At 45.6% G+C, this 20,087-nt stretch overlaps 1 protein-coding gene across 2 annotated transcripts in view; it reads right to left on the reverse strand.

Annotated features, from left to right (window-relative positions):
• slc38a7 (solute carrier family 38 member 7) overlaps positions 1 to 20,087 on the reverse strand; it is a 33,495-nt gene that overhangs the window by 5,978 nt on the left and 7,430 nt on the right. For both annotated transcript variants that reach the window (XM_043707366.2, XM_087996098.1), the window contains exons 3-8: positions 19,124 to 19,322; positions 14,874 to 15,024; positions 13,288 to 13,386; positions 12,589 to 12,646; positions 7,118 to 7,232; positions 259 to 406 (exon numbers count right to left, since the gene is read on the reverse strand). In XM_043707366.2, the coding sequence (XP_043563301.1) occupies positions 259 to 406; positions 7,118 to 7,232; positions 12,589 to 12,646; positions 13,288 to 13,386; positions 14,874 to 15,024; positions 19,124 to 19,322 (770 nt within the window). The remainder of the gene's footprint in view (positions 1 to 258; positions 407 to 7,117; positions 7,233 to 12,588; positions 12,647 to 13,287; positions 13,387 to 14,873; positions 15,025 to 19,123; positions 19,323 to 20,087) is intronic.

Here is a 20,087-nt window from a genome sequence, read left to right on the forward strand (position 1 = left end):
GGAATTTGGAACTCACTCGTAAAATAACTGAAGCTCGTCAGAATTCTAAACACATTTTTGTTCCATTCCGGGTGATGGAGTCAACATACAGATCAACAGTGAGTGAACGAACAATTCGAGAGGCTGAGAGGCCTTCCCTGTTGAACACTGCTTACAGCAGCAATTAAAGATGCTGAAGCCACGGGCTCACTGCAGCCTTCGGCCTGGTTCGTTCGGCGTTGCCCATTCCCCTCTCTCAGGCCTGACCAGAAATCTCACCTGCCGCAGAAATGTAGGATGGGGTAGGATGTGACCACACAGAGAGTGATGGAAGCACGGGCGATGGTGACGGAGATATCAGTCGACGGGTAGGACAATAGCACATCGACATTGACACTGGAGCCAAACGTCAGGAAACCACAGACTCCTGGAGAGAGAAATATTCAGTCAAGACCAAGTAAGGGGGATGGGTACTGTAGGCTCATACTGGGACATACTGCCTAAACCAATGGTATACAGCTATTTAGAAACAAAATAGATGATGAGACAACAGAGTCTCATCAAACCCTGTCAGTCAGGTACAGAATGAGGTTATAGCAGAGTAAAGCTTCTTCTAAACTGTCCCCATTAAACACTCCCAGGACAGGATTAGGTGTAGAGTAAATCTCCCTCAGTATTGTGTGCATCAGTATGGCCTGGGACCAACGAGAAATGATATGAAATTCAGTGGTGAGAAATTTGGTTAACAGGCTAAAGATGTGCGAACATTTATCTCAACCTGATCATATTAATAACTGCTAATTAATATAGGTTTGAATGGGAGAAACAACTAAGATTATAAATTTGGGTAATGACTTCAACAGAATGAGTCTGACACAGAACATCGTAATCTTGGTGAATTGGTTTATGTTGTAATGATACAAGTTCAGTGGCAGTTGTTGAAACTTTCTTTATTCATTTATTATAAAACCCGTAGAAAATCAGCTTACACTCTGAGCTGGTCAAAAAAGATAGCCTTGGACAAGCAAAGAGATGGGCAAAACTAAAACAGAGATGACACTAAAATACAAGAATAGCGAGCTTTCAAAGTTATAGCATTGAATTTTGTTAATAGGATGCTAAATACCTAGTCGATCAATATAAACTGGTTAAGAAGTGATGGGAATTAAATATTCACCGCGTCATTACTGACCCAGCTGGTCGAATCTAGAAGGACCTTGCTGTTAAACTCGATCTGTGCCATATAGCAAGGAAACTAGCAAGAGGGAAAGCTGTGTCCTCAGTCTGCCCACTGTAGATGCATCAATGCATAGCAACATTCTAAGAGAGTGACCACCTCACAATCCTTGTGGAGACAAAGTCCCAGCTTCAGTCTGAGAAAACTCTCCATGATGTTGTGTGGCACTACCACTATACTAAATGGGACAGACATCAAACAGCTCTAGCAACTCAATACTGGGGCATGAGGCACTGTGGGCCATCAACAGAACTGTACTCCAGCACAATCTGTAACCTCATGGCCCAACAGATCCCCCACTCAACCATCAAACCAGGGGATTAACGCGAGTTCAATGAAGAATGCAGAGGGCACACCTAATAATGAGGTGTCCACGCTGTTGAAGCTACCAAACAAGATGACTTGCATGCCAAACAGCATAAGGAGCAAATGATAGATAAAATTAAGCGGTTCCACAATCAATAGATCAGATCGAAGCTCTTGCAGTTTGATTGGATGCAGGCGTGAATAGTGGTGGACAATTAAAGTACTCACAGGAGGCAACTCCACCAATATCCCCATCTGCAATGATGGAAGAGCTGAACATACCAGTGCAAAAAATAAGGCTGAAGCACTTGCAACAATCCTCAGTCAGAAGTGCCCTATGAAAGATCTATACTGACATTCTCCTTCGACCCGCAGCATTGTAGATACCAGACTTCAGCCAATTCACTTCACTCCACTTAATATCAGAGAGCAGGGGAAGGCACTGGATACTGCAAGGGCTATGGGCCCTGACAACATTCTGGGACAGTACTGGAAGGCTTGTGCTCCAGAACTTGTCGATCCCTTGCCAAGCTGTTCCTGTACAGTTATAATGGCTACTAGCTGGCAATGTGGAAAATTGCCCAGGTATGTCCTGTGCACACAAAGCAGGACAAATCCAACCCTGCCAATTACCACCCCATCAGTCTGTTCTCAAAGATCAGGAAAGTGATGGAAGGGGTCACTAAGAGTGCTACCAAACAGCACCTGCTCAGCAATAACCTGCTCATGGATGCCCAGTTTAGGATCTGCCAGGGCCACACAGCTCCTGACCTCATCACAGCCTTGGGGTCAAACGTGGACAAAAGAGCTGCGTTCCAGAGGGGAGGTGAGAGTGACAGCCCTTGACATCAAAGAACTTTAGAAAAACTGGAGTCAATGCTCTGAGAAATGTCAAGTAGGAATCGCGCTGCTGGTTAGAATCATACCTGGCATAAAGGAAGATGGTTACAGTTGTTGGACGTCAGTCAGCCATTTGAACTCCAGGAATCTGTGCAGGAGTTCCTCAGGATACTATCATTTACCTTGCCCTCCACCAAAATATCAGAAGTGGGGATTATTCACTGATGACTGCACAACGTTCAGCACCATTCACAACTCCTCAGATATTGAAGCAATGTTCAAACACAACAACAACTGGCCAATATCTGGGCTTGGACTGACAAGCAGCAAACAACATTTGTGCCAGACAAATGCCAGCCGATGACCATCTCCAACACGAGAAAATCTAAACATTCAATGGTATATAAATGGTAAGAGTAGGTCAGAGGCTAGGAACCCCAGAGTGAGTAACTCACCTCCTGACTCTCCAAAGCCTGTCCACCATCTACAAGTGGGGAATGTGATTGAACACCCCCAATCACCTAGATGAATGTAACACAAAATACTCAGGCTTGACACCATCCTTGACAAAGTGGACTACTCGATTGGCACCACATCTACTCCCACCATCACTGATGCTCAGTAGCAGCAGTGTATATCGAGACTACTCCAGCCAGACTACTCAGACTCCTTGGCATCATGGTCTCCCACAAACCCACCAACACTCTAAAACAGCAGCTTATGAGCTAGAAAGACCCACACAGACAACAAGCAAAACTAATGTCATTTACAAAATACTGTGCAAGAACTGGAACAAATACTACATTGGACAAACAGGCAGAAAACTAGCCACAAGGATACATGAACATCAACTAGCCACAAAATGACATGACCCTTTCTCACTAGTATCCTTACATACAGATGAGGAAGGACATCACTTTGACTGGAACAGCACATCCATCCTAGGACAAGCAAAATAGAGACACGCACGGGAATTCCTAGAAGCACGACATTCCAATCGGAACTCTATCAACAAACATATTGACTTGGACCCCATTTACCACCCCCTGAGAAAAAGAAGAAAGGACATCACCATGGGAAATGATATAACCACAGGAAATGATATCACCAACCCAAAGAAACCTAAACATATAAATAGAAAGCAGGAATCATCAGCAGTGCTTTATCCGGAGGCTCAGTGGAGAAGTTACCTAGTGTGGTGATGAAATGTCTGAACATGAACCTTCCAGCTCAGCGAGCAAACCTACATCCAGCAGCAGTGTGTATCATCCTACAAGATGCAGTGCCATTATTCACTAAGGCTCTTTGGACAGCACCTTCCTCAGCCACTCAGAAGATCAAGTGCAACAGAAACATGGGAACATCGCCACCTGCAGGTTCCCCTCCAAGTACTCACCATGCTAACTTCGAAATATATCACCCTTCCTTCACTGCCGCTGGGTCAAAATCCCAAAACTCCTTCCTCAACAGCATTTTGGGTTTACCTGCAGCACATGGACTGCAGTGTGCCAAGATGGCAGCTCACCACTACCTACTGGAGAACATTTAGGATGGGCAGGATAGGGACAGCCAGTGAAGCTCAAGTGTCTGAATGAATAACAAAGATACTAAAATATATATATAGAAAAGCCAGCCAGGAGAACAGATGTATTTGGACAGAGCAGTAAAATGTGTAAAGAAGCTCTTCCAAAATGTATTGGCTTCATAAGTAGTATCAAATCATCTTTAATATGACTTTGAAATGATTCCTCTAAATTGGAAATTTGCAATTGTTACGAAAGTGTGAAGGGGAAATTGGGAATTATAGATCAATTAGTCCAGCACTTATGTAAAAGGGGTGGGGAGATGCATGACTGATTAAGGAGAATATCAAAGCTGCACTAAAACAGGACATCTTGGAGAGCTCACCCAGCGAGGCTTATATGAGTCGAACTCAGGAATAAGAAAGGTGCAGTCACTATGATGGGGTTATTCTATAGGCCTTCCAACAGCCAGCAGGAGATAGAAGAAGATATGTAAACAGATCATGGAAAGATGCGAAAACAACATGGTTGTTGTAGTGGGTGATTTTAAATTACCCAATATTGACTGGGACATGCTCAACACCAGGGGCTTAGATGGGGCAGAATATGTTTGGTGCATCCAGGAGGGCTTCTCAAAACAATACGTAGATTGTCAAAATAAGGAAAGGGGCTGCACCAAAACATGTACTGGGGATGGGTCGCAAAGTGTGGTGCTGGAAAAGCACGGGAGGTCAGACAGCATCTGAGGAGGGCAATCGACATAAGCCCTTCATCAGGAATTTTGAGGGGGGGGGTTGCACAGAGAAAGAGGCTGAGTGCTAAATACAAAGGGAAGGTAACTGGGAAGGCAATAGGTAGATGAAGGTGGGGGGTGATGGTGATCGGTTGGATCGGAGGGTGAAGTGGACAGGTGGGAAGAAAGATGGACAGGTGGGACAGTTCAAGCAGGCAATGCCAATTTGGAGGATTGGATCTGGGATGAGGTGGAGGGAGCCGAGACAAGGAAACTGGTGAAATTGACGTTGATTCCACGTGGTTGCTGCGTTCTTCCTCCAGGTGTCGGGTAGCTAGGATTTGGTGGTGGAGGAGGCCCAAGACTTGCATGTCCTTGGGACCCTCCAACCACACTGCATCAATGTTGATTTCACCGGTTTCCTCATCTCCCCTCCACCCACCTCATTCCAGATCCAACCCTCCAACTGGGCACCATCCTCTTGAATTATCCCTCCTGTCCATTGTCCTTCCCACCGACCTATCACCATCACTCCCCCCCACCCACCTGCATCTACCGATCGCCTTCCCAGCTACCTTCACCCCCCAGCCCCACCTTCCCCTCCTATTTATCTCTCACCACCCCTTTCCCGCTCCCCCCAACATTCCTGATGAAGAGCTTGTGCTCAAAATGTCGATTCTCCTGCTCCTCCTGTGTTGCCTGATTGGCTGTGCTTTTCCAGCACCACACTTTGACTCTGATCTCCAGCGTCTGCAGTCCTCACTTTCTCCTATGTAGTGGGAGTGAGACTGGCCAGGTGATCACCGTTTCAGTGGGGAAACATTTTGAAAACATTGATCATAATTCCTTAAGTTGCAAGACAGTTATCGATAACACTGGCCTTCTGGTGAAAGTGCTAATTTGGGTAAGGCTAATTACAACAGTATTCAGCAGGAACTGTTTGACAGTAAATCCACATCTGACATGTAGAAGTCTTTTATAGGCCAATTGGTCAGACTTCAGGACCAGTACGGTCCTGTGAGGATGAAAGAGAAGGACGGCAAAATTCAGAAATCCTGGATGTCAAGAGATATTGAAAAAGTTTAGTCAAAAAGAAAAAGGAAGGTTTAGAAAACTGAAATCAGCAAGGCTACTGAAGGAAACGAGAGAGATTTACCTGGATTGGGATGTATTAGCTATATGGAGGGGTTGGGCAAACTAAGATTGCTTTCGCAAGAGCATCAGAGGCTGAGGGGCGACCTGATAGAGGTATATAAAATTACAAGAGGCATAGATGGGGTTGACAGTGGAGTCTTTTTCTCAATGTGGAAATGCCAAATGCTAGGGGACATAGGATTAAGGTGAAAGGGAGAAAGGTTAAAGGAGATGTGTGAGGCAAGTTTTTAAAAAAAAAATAACAGAGGGTGGCAGTTGCCAGGAATGCACTGCCAGGGAAAGTGGTAGAAGCAGATATGACAGCAACTTTTAAGAGGCATTTAGACAGACATATGAACAGGCTGGGAAGAGAGGGACACACATCATGCACAGGCAGATGGGATTAGTTTAGAATGGCATCACAGTTAGCGCAGATTTGGTTGGCTGAAAGGCCTGTCCCTGTAATGCACAGTTCTGTGTTAGCCCAATTCTGGTATGTTATGCAGTCTCTAATTTCAATCACTTCATAATTGGTGGCTGTTTGTGGATTGTTTATCCCAAAGACCTGAGAAGTTTTGGGTCACTGTATATATTCAAAAGAGAGAGATCGATACAAGTCTAGATATTAATTTTTAAAAATTCTCTCAATGGACGTGGCCCTCAGATGGCCTGGCCAGCATTTATTGCCCATCCTTAGTTGCCCTTGAGGTGATGGTGGTGAGCTGGCTTCTTGAAGTGCTGCTGTCCATATGCTGCAGGTAGACCCACAATGCCATGAGGGAGGGAATTCCAGGATTTTGATACAGGGCTAGTGTGGGAAAATGCCATCAAGTTGCTAGATTAGCCTGACCCAGTTCAATGGCAGAACAGCCCTGAGGAAAGAAGGGCTTCTTTCTGCTCCTAAGTGCCTTCAGCCACCTAGGTCTTAAAAGTAAAAAGTCTTGCATTTCTATTGTGCCTTTCAGGACAATTTTAAGTCTCAAATGGCTTTACAGCCAAATAAGTACTTGCTTTCTAGTTTAACCAGAATTATAATGTTGGAAAAGGCAGCAGCTAACCTGTGCTCAGCCAGCTCCCACAAATAGCCAAGACCCAGTGGAAACCCCTTACTATTCTTTGAGAGAATGCACTGAGAATTTTTATATTCAACTTCTCATCTGAAGAACAGCACCTGTGACAGTGCAGCACTCCCTCAGCTCCACTCGAGAGTCAGCTCTGTTTGGGCAGCTGGAGTGGGACTTGAATCCACAATCCTCTGAAACAGGGGGTGAGTGTTCCCAAGCTAGCTGCACTTGACGCCATGTAAATGCAACTCGTGCTGCCTGTCGTTACACAGAACCGACCGCTGTCTCTGTAGTGCCATACCTGTGCCCGTGTACACAAACAGACAGATCACCACAGCTGCTGTCACCACCCAGCCCCAACGCTGTAGCCCTGGCCTCTCCATGCTGCTGAACACTGGCACACTGCTCACATGGCACTGCCAAAAACAGAGAAGAAACAGACATAAGATTCTGAGTTATTTATATTCTGGGAGAATTATCAAACGGTGTGTCAGACACTCACCTAGTACTGCTGAACCCTGGGCTCTGACAGAAGCTCCTGCTCAATGGCTACTGGAGTTTCAACACCAAGTTCAACCATTAGGTGGCGATATTGTCAATAAGGGAAAAATTAGAATATGAAAGAAAGCTAGCTGGAAATATCAAAACAGATAGCTGGTGTTTCTACAAGTACTTAAACGAGAAAAAGATAAAGGTGAGCATTGGTCAGACAGCGCCTGCCAAATTTATAGGGAAAAATAAGGAAATGGCAGATGAACTGAACAGACATGGAATCTGTCTTCATCGTAAAAAATAAATAATACCTTAGGAATAAGTGTGAATGAGGAGGCAAAAATGAGGGAAGACACTAAAACAATTACAAACATCAGGGAAATGTCACTGAGATTAAAGAGATGCCAATTTAAGACTGAGATGGGGAGGAATTTCTTCTCTTAGAGGGCGGAGTATCGTTGGATCTCTTTAAAACAGAGTCTTGGGGCAGAAACCTTGTGTATATTTAAAGCTGAAGTAGATTCCTGTTCAATCAGGAATCAAGGATTACGGGGAAGGGGAAAGGGAAAGAACATGGACTAGAATAATGTTGGGTCAGCCACTGAATGGCCGATAGTCAGTTCTGCTATAACGCTTCAGCGCAAATTGGCTTTAGCGTGATTGAAGAATTTAGACCGTTACTTGTAGAACGCAAACTTTTCTCACCAGTTTTGGCTATAACACAACTATCTTAAATGGTGCTGCTATTGTGTGATATTTTCTTATTACGTCATAGAGTCATAGGGATGTACAGCATGGAAACAGACCCTGACAGTGACTGCACATGAACAAAACTATCGCATTATATTAGAACTGACTGTATTCCTGTACCTATTTCTTATGGTCTACCGTCTTAAAGAAAATCTGATGGGTCACCTGACCCTAGTGGACATCATTGTCGGGCCTGAAAAGAAAATGGCTGCTGAGACGGAAGATGCATTGTTTTATTTTTCACCAAGATTCCTTAGATTTTGGAAACAACGTGGAAAATAGCAAATTTGGCTCCTCTATTCAAGAATGGAAGGAAAGGGAAAACAGGGAATACAGGCCCATTAGCCTAAAACCAGTCATCGTGAAAACACTGGGATGCATTAAGCAGGCCACTTAGGAAATTCCAATGCAATCAGGCACAGCCAACATAGCATAGTGCAAAGGAAATAATATTTGACTAAGTTATTGACATATTTCAAAGGTGCCACAGCAAAGTTTACTACACAAAATAAGAACCTCATGGTGTAAGGGGTTACCGCATAAGCAGAGAGGGAATTAGTTAGCTAACAGGAAACAAAACTATACACAAATGGCCCATTAAGGATTGGCAAGGAGTCACAACAGTTGTGCCAAAAGGGTTAATACTGGGGCCACAACCATCACAATCTGTAACAGTAACTCAGATCAATGAACTAAAGGTGTACTTGCCGATGGCACAGTTAGTAAAAAGGGGAGCTGTAAAGACAGCATAAGTCTGCAAGGAATACAGGTAGGCTAATTTGTCAGATGGGAGCATAACGTGGGAAAATGTGAACTTTGCCATTTTGTTAGACGAGCAGCACATTATGCAGATGAGAGAGACGGCTGAAGCGAGTCCTGAAAGAATCATAAAACGTTAGGACGCACGTATATCCAGTGATTAGAAAGCAAATAGGATGCTGCTGTTTATTGTCAAGGGAAGGGAATAGAGAAGTACAAGCACTTTGCTCCAGTTGTACATGCTACTGATGAGACGATATCTGGAGTACAATATGTAATTTTGGTCTCCTTATTTCTTAAAAGATATAAATGCAATGGAAGCGGTTCAGAGAAGCTTCACCCAGCTGAACTGCAATGGGAGAATTATCTAGGCAAAAGTGAGGACTGCAGATACTGGAAATCAGAGTCTAGATTAGAGTGGTGCTGGAAAAGCACAGCAGGTCAGGTAGCATCCTAGGAGCAGGAAAATCTATGTTTCAGGCAAAAGGCCCTTCATCAGGAACGGGAGAGTTATCTTATGAGGGAAGGTTGAAAGGACCAGGTTTGTATCTTGGAAGTCTAGAAAAATGAGAGGTGATGAGTTTTTACAACAATTGATGATCATTTCATGCTCACTAGCTTTCAATGCCAGTAGCTTTTTCTATGAATTGAATTTAAATTCCTCTTGTTGCCATAGTGGGGTTTAAAGCACTGGGATTGCCAGTGCAATGATATTACTGCTCCTTACAATCTTCCTCCCACAAATCAGATAAAAGTCTAAAGTGATATATTTTTAAAAAGAGACATTAGGAAATTTAGAACAAAATAAATGATCAGAACCTGAAGCAGTTGCTGGAATCTGATCTGGCGCACATACAAATCTTTGCAAGTAGTGAGCAGGTCAAAACTTTCATGGAATACGGGATCCTTTCCTTTACAAAGAGAGGACCAAAGGAAGCTTGGGGTACCTTTCTGAAGACACAGCAGGAAGAAAGCTAGGTGCCAGAGGTGAGGGATCTCAGGTTGAGACTGGAGAACCAATGTGGTAATGACCTTTGATCTTCTGATGGCAGGAAGTTCATTGATGAAGCAATTGAAGGTGTTAGGGCCTCAGACACTACCCTAAGGAACTCCTGCAGAGATGTGCTGGACTGATTATATTAATCTTTCAATAACTGACCACAACCATCTACTTTTGGGATAGGTATGCCTTCAACTTGCAGAGACCTTGCCCCGATTCCCATTGACCTCAGTTTTGCTTAGGGCCCTTGACATCACAATTGGAGAAGTGTTGCTTTGATGCCAAAGGCAGTCACTTTCATCCCTTCTCTTCAGCTTGTCCAAGGTTGGACCAAGCATGTAATGAGGTTAAGAGCCGAGTGGCCCTGGTGGAACACAAATTGAGCAGTGACCATGGTATTGCTGATCAAGTGCCACTTACAGCACTTCTGTTTTTAAAATGACTGAGGGTAGACTGATGAGTTTGTAACTGGCCAGATTGGATTTGTCCTGCTTTTTGAGGATATAGATTTGGATATAGGTTTGTTTACTGAGCTGGAAGGTTCGTTTTCAGACGTTTCGACACCATACTAGGTAACATCTTCATAGAGCCCCCGAATGAAGCATTGTTGGTGATTCCTGTTTTCCATTTATATGTTTGTGTTGGTGACGTCATTTCCTGTGGTGACGTCATTTCCTGTTCTTTTTCTCAGGGGTGGTAAATCAGGTTCAAGTCAACGTGTTTGTAGATAGAGTTCCGGTTGGAGTGCCATGCTTCTAGGAATTCTTGTGTGTGTCTCTGTTTGGCTTGTCCTAGGATGGATGTGTTCTTCCAGTCGAAGTGGTGTCCTTCTAGGTAATTTTCCACGTTGTTGGATAGACACTATTCGCTTGCTATTCCTGCATGGCAATCTTTCGTTCCTTGTACAATTATTCTCTGTTCTGAATATTTACAAGTTTCAATTTAAAAATAATATGTCTTCAGCTAATTCAGTTTAGACCACATAACATCAAAAAGTTGACTGAGCAAACTAGATACTGCAGAGGCTATGGGTCCCAACATCTGGCTTTTGTGCCAAAACTAGCCTCCCCTCTAGCCAAGCTGTTCTAGTACAGCTGGTACAATGAAAGTTCACTAATTTGGTCCATGTGATGTGTGGATTGTCCTGTCTGAGAGACTGAATAAAGTAGGCCTATATTCTCTGGGATTCACAGAAAGAGGCAAAATTGCATTGAAACATGCAAGATACTGAAAGGGTTTGACAGGGTAGATACAGATGCTGTTTCTCCAAATCTAAACACAAGGTCACAGTCTCAGGATAAAGGTTGATCCTTTAGGATGGAAGTAAGGAATTACCTGCACTGAATGGACCAGGAATCCTTTTCTATTCTCATCTGCCAGGGGTTAGGATGCTCCATCATTGGGTATATTTAACGTTAAGATCCACAAAGGAGTAATCTTTCAAGGGATAGGGAGAGAAGTTAGGAAAATGGTATTTAAGTGGAAGATCAGCCATGATCATAATCATTGACAGGGCAAGCTCAAGGGCTAAATGGTGTACTCCTGCTCCTATTTCATATGTTCTTATCAATGTTGCAAGGGACCTCAGGAGGAGGTGGAGATACATCATCCACTTCTGACAGAAGATGTTTGCTTCAGCCATGTCTTTTGCCACTGATAGGCTGGACTCACTGAAGACGCTGGTATTTGAGGACCCTTCCCTCTTCAGTTAGGTGTTTAATTGTCCACTACTGTTCACAACTGATGCAGCAGCTATTTGGTTGGGAAAATGCTAAACCCTGTTTATTGCATGCTGCTTTCCACTGTTGGCACACAGTACTCAGTGTTGTCTCTTCACCAGGTTTGAAGTTTGCTTTATGCTACTCCTGACCTGACCTTCTGCACTGCTCACAGAATCACCAGGCCTGATGGTAACAGTAAAGTGGTGCATTGTGGGTGAGTACGATTCTGTGGCAGCCTATGGCCCATAGCACCTCATGGATGCTTCTCAACCTGTTCTGAATCTATCCCATTCAGCAGGTCGTAGTGGCATGCAACACGATGAAGGGTATTCTTACTGTGAAGTACATTTGATTCACGCATGACATCTGGGCATTGCTGACAGGGCCAGCATTCATTGCTTAGTTGAGCTACATCCTTCAGCCACTGCAGTCAGATCCACAACGCCCTTAGGGAGGGAATTCCAGGATTTTGACCCAGCGACAGCGAAGGAACGGTGACATATGGGAAGCTCCCAGAGGAAGTAGAACATGAGCTGTAGCCAAGAAGAGCAAGGACCAACATTGCATGCACACTGTCAGCGAGCTGCTGCTCCAGCTCAGAACCTAATCTAACGTCCCGGGGCTGTAGTGGTTAGCACTGCTGCCTCACAGATCCAGGGACCCAGGTTCGATTCCAGTCTCGAGCGACTGTCTGTGTGGGGAGTTTGCACACTCCGTGCGTTGGCATGGGTTTCCACCGGGTGCTCCAGTTTCCTCCCACAGTCCAAAGATGCGCAGGTTAGGTGGACTGGCCATGCTAAATTGCCCAAAATGTCCAGGGATGCCTAGGCTAGGTGGGTTAGCCATGGTAAATGCAGGCATAGGTTAGAACAGTAGGTCTGGGTGAGAAGCTCTTCAGAAGATTGACGTGGACTTGATGGGCCGAATAGTCTGTTCCCACACTGTTGGGATTTTATGAGTCCTGCAGGGTATCAGCTCCCATGTAAAGTTAAAAATCAGGAGGAAAACACAACAGCTCAGAAGTAAGGGAGAGTGGGAGAACATCAGTACCTGAAATCCGAAGCAGATGGTTGGAATAGCATTAAACACGGCCATCCAGGAGGAAGGGCTGAGGAAAAAGGAAGGAAGAAGAGAGGGTTCATCATACAGGCAAATTCTAGCACATTCCTCCGCTTCAATTAACACAACTCCCTCTCTCGTTCGATATCGGCTGCCCGACTTGCCATGATGGCGAACTGGGCATCACACCAAGGATGTGGACGCCATCAGGTGCCCACCACTGGGCATAAAGCACAAGGTGGACTCCAGTTCAATCCTTCTTCTGGCCACCTCTCAGTCATGGCAATGTCCAGGCAAACAAAACCAAAACACTGCAGCTGTTGGAAATCCAGACTAAAAACCAATCAGTGTCGGAGAAACTCAGCTCGTCTGGCAGAGTTAGTGTTTCGAGATCAAACCGACTCTTCCTCAGTTAGTTACAGAATTGCCTCAAGAAGGCAGGTTTAATTCTGGTGTCACGCAGCGAGGGGAAAGGGCCTAATTATCGCAATGATTGGTCTGACTCATCAAGTACTTCCTGAGGGACAGGAAGCGTCCATGCACCTTACAGTACAGGGCACTGTGGGCACAGGGCTCCATCCTATAAACAGCAGCCACAAAGGTGCCCATGACCATGGGATACCATCGAGATAATGACCTAAGGGCGCTGCACACCAAATAGTCTTCTGTGACAATGGGTAACCAACTTACCTGGTTGGGATGTCCCCAGTGTGGATACCTTGATCTGGCAGGATGTACTTAACAATGACTATGATGGTCACGTACCAAGTCCCCAGCACACTCAGGGTACTAGAGAGAGAGAGAGAGAAAAATGGAAAATCATTCAAATGGAGTGGTTGGGCCAGCTGCATCACTCCTGGAATATCCACTCTACCCCTGCTTAACACAACTAGAAAAGTTAGGGTCTGGGCTACCTTCTTGAAATGTCTTGAGGGGATCTGGCCTGGTCTGGTCCATAACAACACGCCACAAGAACTCCTGTTCTTACCAAACAACATGCTCAAATCCTCTTGTGAAATGGGTCAAATAAACTGTTTGTTTTTCGAATTGGTCGTTGTACCTGCACCTTAGCTTTTAGGTGACTTATGAACAAGGACATCCAGGTCCTTTAATACACAGACATCTCTCAATTTATCACTATTTAAGAAACATTGTACTTCTGTTGCTCAGCTGTCACTATAAGGGAATGTAAACTCCAAGGATTGGTGCACTGGCATTTCAAATAACACACACATCACAACTATGACACATTCGTTGACACAAGTGGAGAGTGATTCATGATCTCACAATTTCACTTTGATCCTCACAGCAACCACAGAAACAAAAAAAAAGGATGAAATTTTTCCACAGGTTTTGTTATGACGGTTGTTGTAACAGTCAGAGGGAAGAACATCTAAACTGGGTTGTGGGGGACTGACAATGAGCCAAAAGTCAACTGTCTCGGACTTGCGAACTGCGATTTGGAGATCAGTGGAAAGAAATAATCTCGAGTGGACAAGAGACAGAATAACACAAGATGGAGGAAAAGGCAAGCCACCCACTTTGTGTGAGGTAACCATAGTCCCACACAAAGGGGCTGATAAGCTCCTCAGCTGAAGCCAGATTGAATCATGAGGCATGGACTTTGCAACAGTGACACCAGGAAGACTTCGGGCAAGTGATAGTTGAGATTGTAGGGCAAGATTGGAAGGACTGGTGGTGGTTTGAGCAGATGACATTGGTTGTGGAAGGAGGAGCAATGGCTGGGCCTGGAAAGCCAGCTAAATAGGGAGAGAATGGGTGCACAAAGACAGGGATCGACGTGCATTGCAAAGAAATGAGCTTGGAAAAGACTGATGGGTGCTGAAGAGACAAAAAGCTAGAATATGATGGATTGGATGGGGTGGTGGAGGAAAAGGAACTAAGAGGGCTATGGGGAATTGGAGATAGCAACACAGAGCAGTAGAGAGGTATACAATGGTCAACGGTTTAGGAAAAAGAAATCCAATGAGTTCCTCAGTCTTGTTAAAGATGAGGGTATAGAAGGGAGCTAAGGAAGTTTGCGTCTGGATGGTGGGTGCCCCACACTATCAGTCATAAAAGCAGTTGTCACGTGAGTCTGTGGCATCAGGGCGAAGGAATCATTGGTGAAAACAAAATGAGAAATGGAGAGTATGGACGACTGCTACAGCTAGGAGTAGATCCAGGAGCGTATGGACTGAGGAGAGAAGAGAGAGAATTTAAGAGCCAAAATTCAACACGATAGGCATCAGAACATCAATAAACCAAGCACTAACCTGGCATATTTCTGGAAGCCGATCTCTTTGGGGATGGAGAGAGGTAGGATGACCAGGAGAGAGGTGACTGAAATGGTGAACTTTCGGTCATTGTACCAGTGGCCATTAACTGAAGAATCTCCCTCAGGTGTGTGCATCAATGCCCCAACAACTGCAAAACAAAGCAAATACTGACAACCATTTCCGCACGGAGATGGTGGGAGATGGTGGCATCGTAGTAATGTCATTAGACTAGTAACCCAGACTAATGTTTGAGGACATGGGGTTTGAATCGCAACATGCATGAATTCAATAAAATAACCTGAAATATAAAAGGGAGGCTAGTGACGACCATGTCCCCACTATCGATTGTTATAAAAATCCCCTTTAGGGAAGGAAGTCTGCCATCTTTACTCAGTCTGGCCTACATGTGACTCCAGACCACAACAGTGTAGTTGATTCTTAACTGATTCAGAGTGCTGCTGGGCTATGAGGGATGGACAATAAATGCTTCCCAGCCTTCAATACTCACATCCCTTCAATTAATACAACAAAACTCATGGCTTTCTCAACTTTGTTTACCATTTCTTCCGTGGTGCAGTGCTCAGTGTTATCTTGAGCAGCAACCAGATCAATGGTCCATTTCAAACTCTACAGAATAGGGCTTCACTGCATTGGTATTTATGGACAGCCTGTAACAAAATTCTTTTGACAAACCCAAACATTAACAAATTTTAAAACACAATCTGGTCATTTACCATATCGTTCATGCAACCTAAGTGTGCAAACTGGCAGATACACGTCCTTCATGAACAGGTACTACATGGAGCGTAACATGCTCTGGGACTTTCAGCCATCATGATGAGCAAATAGAGACACTGACATTTTTTTTTTTTTTACAAACCCACCAACTCCCACAGCTACCTGGATTACACCTCTTCCCACCCTACCTCCTGCAAAAATGCCATCCCGTATTCCCAATTCCTCCGCCTCCGCCGTATCTGCTCCCAGGAGGACCAGTTCCACTACGGAACACACCAGATGGCATACTTCTTTAGAGTCCGCAATTTCCCTTCTCACATGGTTGAAGATGCCCTCCAACACATCTCATCCACATCCCGCACCTCCGCCCTCAAACCCCGCACCTCCAACCATAGGAACAGAAGCCCCCTGGTCCTCACTTTCCACCCTTCCAACCTCCGCATAAACCAAATCATCCGACATTTCCGCCACCTCCAAATGGACCCCACCACCAGGGATATACTTCCCTTTCCATCCCTTTCAGCAAAGGCCGTTCCCTCTGTGACTACCTGGTCAGGTCCAACCCCCCAACAACCCACCCTCCCTTCCTGGCACCTTCCCCTACCACCACAGGAATTGCAAAGCCTGCGCCCACACCTCCTCCCTCACCACCATCCAAGGCCCCAAAGGAACCTTCCACATCCAAAGTTTCACCTGCACATCCACCAATGTCATTTATTGTACCCGTTGCTCCCAATGCAGTCTCCTCTACATTGGGGAGACTGGACGTCTCCTCGCAGAGCGCTTCAGGGAACATCCCTGGGACACCCGCACCAATCAACCCCACCGACTTGTAGACCAACATTTCAACTCCCCCTCCCACTCTGCTGAGGACATGCAGGTCCTGGGCCTCCTCCACCGCCATTCCCTCACCACCCGACGCGTGGAGGAAGAACGTCTCATCTTCTGCCTCGGAACACTTCAACCCCAGGGCATCAATGTGGATTTCACCAGTTTCCTCATTTCCCCTCCCTCCACCTTACCCCAGTTTCAAACTTCCAGCTCAGCACTGTCCTCATGACCTGTCCTACCTGTCAATCTCCCTTCCCACCTATCTGCTCCACCCTCCCAACCGACCTATCACCTCCATCCCCACCCCCATTCACCTATTCTACTCTTTGCGCAATTCTCCAAGTGTGGCCTAACCAAAGTCTTATAAAGCTGCAAAATGACACCCTGACTCTTGCACTCAATCCCCCCACCAATAAAAGAAAGCATGCCACGCACTTTATTTACCACCTTATCTACTTGCGTGGCCACATTCAGCGAGATATGGACTTGAACCCCATGCTCCTTCTGTGCATCAATACTGTTCAGGGTCCTGCCATTAACTGTATACTTTTCCTTAGTATTTGATCTCCTAAAGAGCAACACCTCACAATCCCCTGGATTAAACTCTCTGTGCCATTTCTCCAACTGATCTCTATCCCACGGTATTCTTTGACAACCTTCTATCCTATCCACAACTCCACCCATATTTGTATCATCTGCAAATTTACTAATCCACTCACCTATCTACATTTTCATCCAAGTCATTTACATATATCAGGAACAGCAGAGGTCGCAGTACACATCCACTAGTTGTGGACCTCCAGTCTGAAAAACCCTTCCACCTTTACCCTCTGCCTTCTGTGGGCAATGGGTAAAAACAATGACTGCAGATGCTGGAAACCAGATTCTGGATCAGTGGTGCTGGAAGAGCACAGCAATTCAGGCAGCATCCGAGGACAGGCAAAATCGACGTTTCGGGCAAAAGTCCTTCATCAGGAATAAAGGCAGAGAGCCTGAAGCGTGGAGAGATAAGCTAGAGGAGGGTGGGGGTGGGGAGAGAGTAGCATAGAGTACAATAGGTCAGTGGGGAAGGAGATGAAGGTGATAGGTCAGGGAGGAGAGGGTGGAGTGGATAGGTGGAAAAGGAGCTGGGCAGGTCGGAAAAGTCCGGACAAGTCAGGGGATCGAGTTGCTGGAGGTTAGAAGCTAGGATGAGGTGGGGGAAGGGGAAATGAGGAAACTGTTGAAATCCACATTGATGCCCTGGGTTTGAAGTGTTCCGAGGCGGAAGATGAGGCGTTCTTCCTCCAGGCGTCTGGTGCTGAGGGAGCGGCGGTGGAAGAGGCCCAGCACCTCCATATCCTCGGCAGAGTGGGAGGGGGAGTTGAAATGTTGAGCCACGGGGCGATTTGGTTGATTGGTGCGGGTGTCTCGGAGATGTTCCCTAAAGCGCTCTGCTAGGAGGCGCCCAGTCTCCCCATTGTAGAGGAGACCGCATCGGGAGCAACGGATACAATAGATGATATGGGCAAGCCAATTCTGAATCCACGTGGCCAAGGTCACAGTGAATCCCATGCATCTTAGTCTTCTGGATGAGCCTACCATGAGAGGCTTTGTCAAAAGTCTTACTAAAATCCACAAAGACATTCACTGTTCCACCCTCTCAATCAACTTTGGCATCTCCTCGAAAAATTCAATCAAGCTGGTAAGACATGACCTACCCTGCACAAAGTCATGCTGACGGTCCCTAATTCGGTCATGCTTTTCCAAACGGGTGTAAATCCTATCCCTAAGAATTTTCTCATATAGCTTCCCAACCAAATGTGAGAGAGACTCACTGGTCTATAGTCTCCTGGATTGTCCCTATTGCCCTTCTTGAATAGAGGAACAACATTAGCTGCATTCTCTCCATGTCTGCATGGGTTTCCTCCAGGTGCTCCAGTTTCCTCCCAGAATCCAAAGATATGCATGTGAGATGGATCAGCCACGGGAAATACAGGGTTACGAGGTTCACATAGGGGCGGGGGGGATGGATTTCAGAGGGTAGGTGTGGACTTGATGGGCCGAATGGCTTGTTTCTACACTGCAAGGATTCTATAATTCGCGTGGCTATAAACTGTGGCTACAAGAGCAGGTCAGAGGTTTGGAATATTGCCACAAACAACTCATCTCCCGACTCCTCAACGTCTATCCAACATCCACAAGGTGCAAGTCAGGAGTGATATGGGATAGTTCTCCACTTGCTTGGATGAGTGCAGCTCCAACAACACTCAAAAAGCTGGCCACCATCCAGGTCAGAGCAACCGATTTGAGTGGCACCTTATCCATCATTTTCAATATTAACCCCTCCGCCACCAACACATAGTGGCAAGAGTGTGTCTAGCATCTACAAAATTCACTGCAGCCACTCACCAAGGCTCCTTACTGGTGATCTCTGCCATCTAAAAGGACAAAGGCTTGGGAACAGCACTAACTGCAGGTTCTCCTTCAAGCTAGACATCATCAGACTTGGAAATAGATTGCCATTCCTTCAGTGCTAATGGGTCAAAACCCTGATCTCCCTTTCTAATGGCATGGAGTGTCTACCTGAACCCGCTGCATTCTCCAGTTCCTACACCATTTCTCTCACTGGCTACATGCCACAGAGACGCTCCCCAGCCCCAGCTAATAGGCTAACCCGTCACCCTGCCACGACTCACTCTTGTCCAGCTGATCTCCAATGATGATTAAGAAAGCGATGCAGGTGCCAAAGGTGTAAACAGCGATAAGGATGTCACAGATGGTACCAATCACCTGCCCGCAGGCTGCCCTCACCACCTCCTGGTAAGTGGTCTTGCTGCTGACCTGTGAGCAGTAGGCCAGAATCACCAAACCGGCGATTATAAATAACACTAAACACTGCAGGGGGAGAAAAAAGTGAAATGCATTATGGTCAAAGTAACACCATTTAAAATTACATCATACAGTACAAACACAGACAGCACTGATGAAAACCTCTCCCTACTAACATAATGATTGATAATCAGAGGATACAGATTTAGAACACAGAGGAACCTCGATTATCCAAACGACACGGGCAGGGAGTATTTTGTTCGGATAATTGAATGCCAGATAACACAGTTTAGCCAAGCATCGGGACCTTGCGTTCTTGTTTGGATAATCTGAAATCTGGATAATCAAATACCAGATAACCGAGGTGCCTCCGTAATTGGTAAAAGAACCAGAGGGGAAAGGGGAATTGAAAGAAAACTGCAGCATTAGTTAATCTCTTCATGACCAAGTCCTCCTCCTTGTCTACATTCTTATGAGCTCTCTGCATTTCCCAATTCCAGATCTATCAGGTGGCCGTGCAGCAAGCTCGGAGTTCCCTCCTGAAGGCTTTCTAACTCCAGCTGTGCCGTAACGCTTCCCTTTCCCAATCAGCCTTTGGTCCCTTTCACTCCTGGTGCTCAGTGTCAATTTATTTTTATTAATTCTTGGCACGTGAACATCACTGGGTGGGCCAGCATGGATTACCAATCCCTAATCACCTTGGAGAAGGTTATGGTTAGCTGACTTCTTGAATCACTGCAGTCCATGTGAATCACAGAATCATAGAAACCCTATGGTGTGGAAATGGGCCATTTGGCTCAACCAGTGGGCGGCACGGTGGTTAGCACTGCT

Source organism: Chiloscyllium plagiosum, unplaced genomic scaffold, assembly GCF_037043375.1.
Source record: "Chiloscyllium plagiosum isolate Xiang-an unplaced genomic scaffold, Cpla_swu_hap1 HiC_scaffold_17, whole genome shotgun sequence".
In the NCBI taxonomy this organism is placed as follows: Eukaryota; Metazoa; Chordata; class Chondrichthyes; order Orectolobiformes; family Hemiscylliidae; genus Chiloscyllium; species Chiloscyllium plagiosum.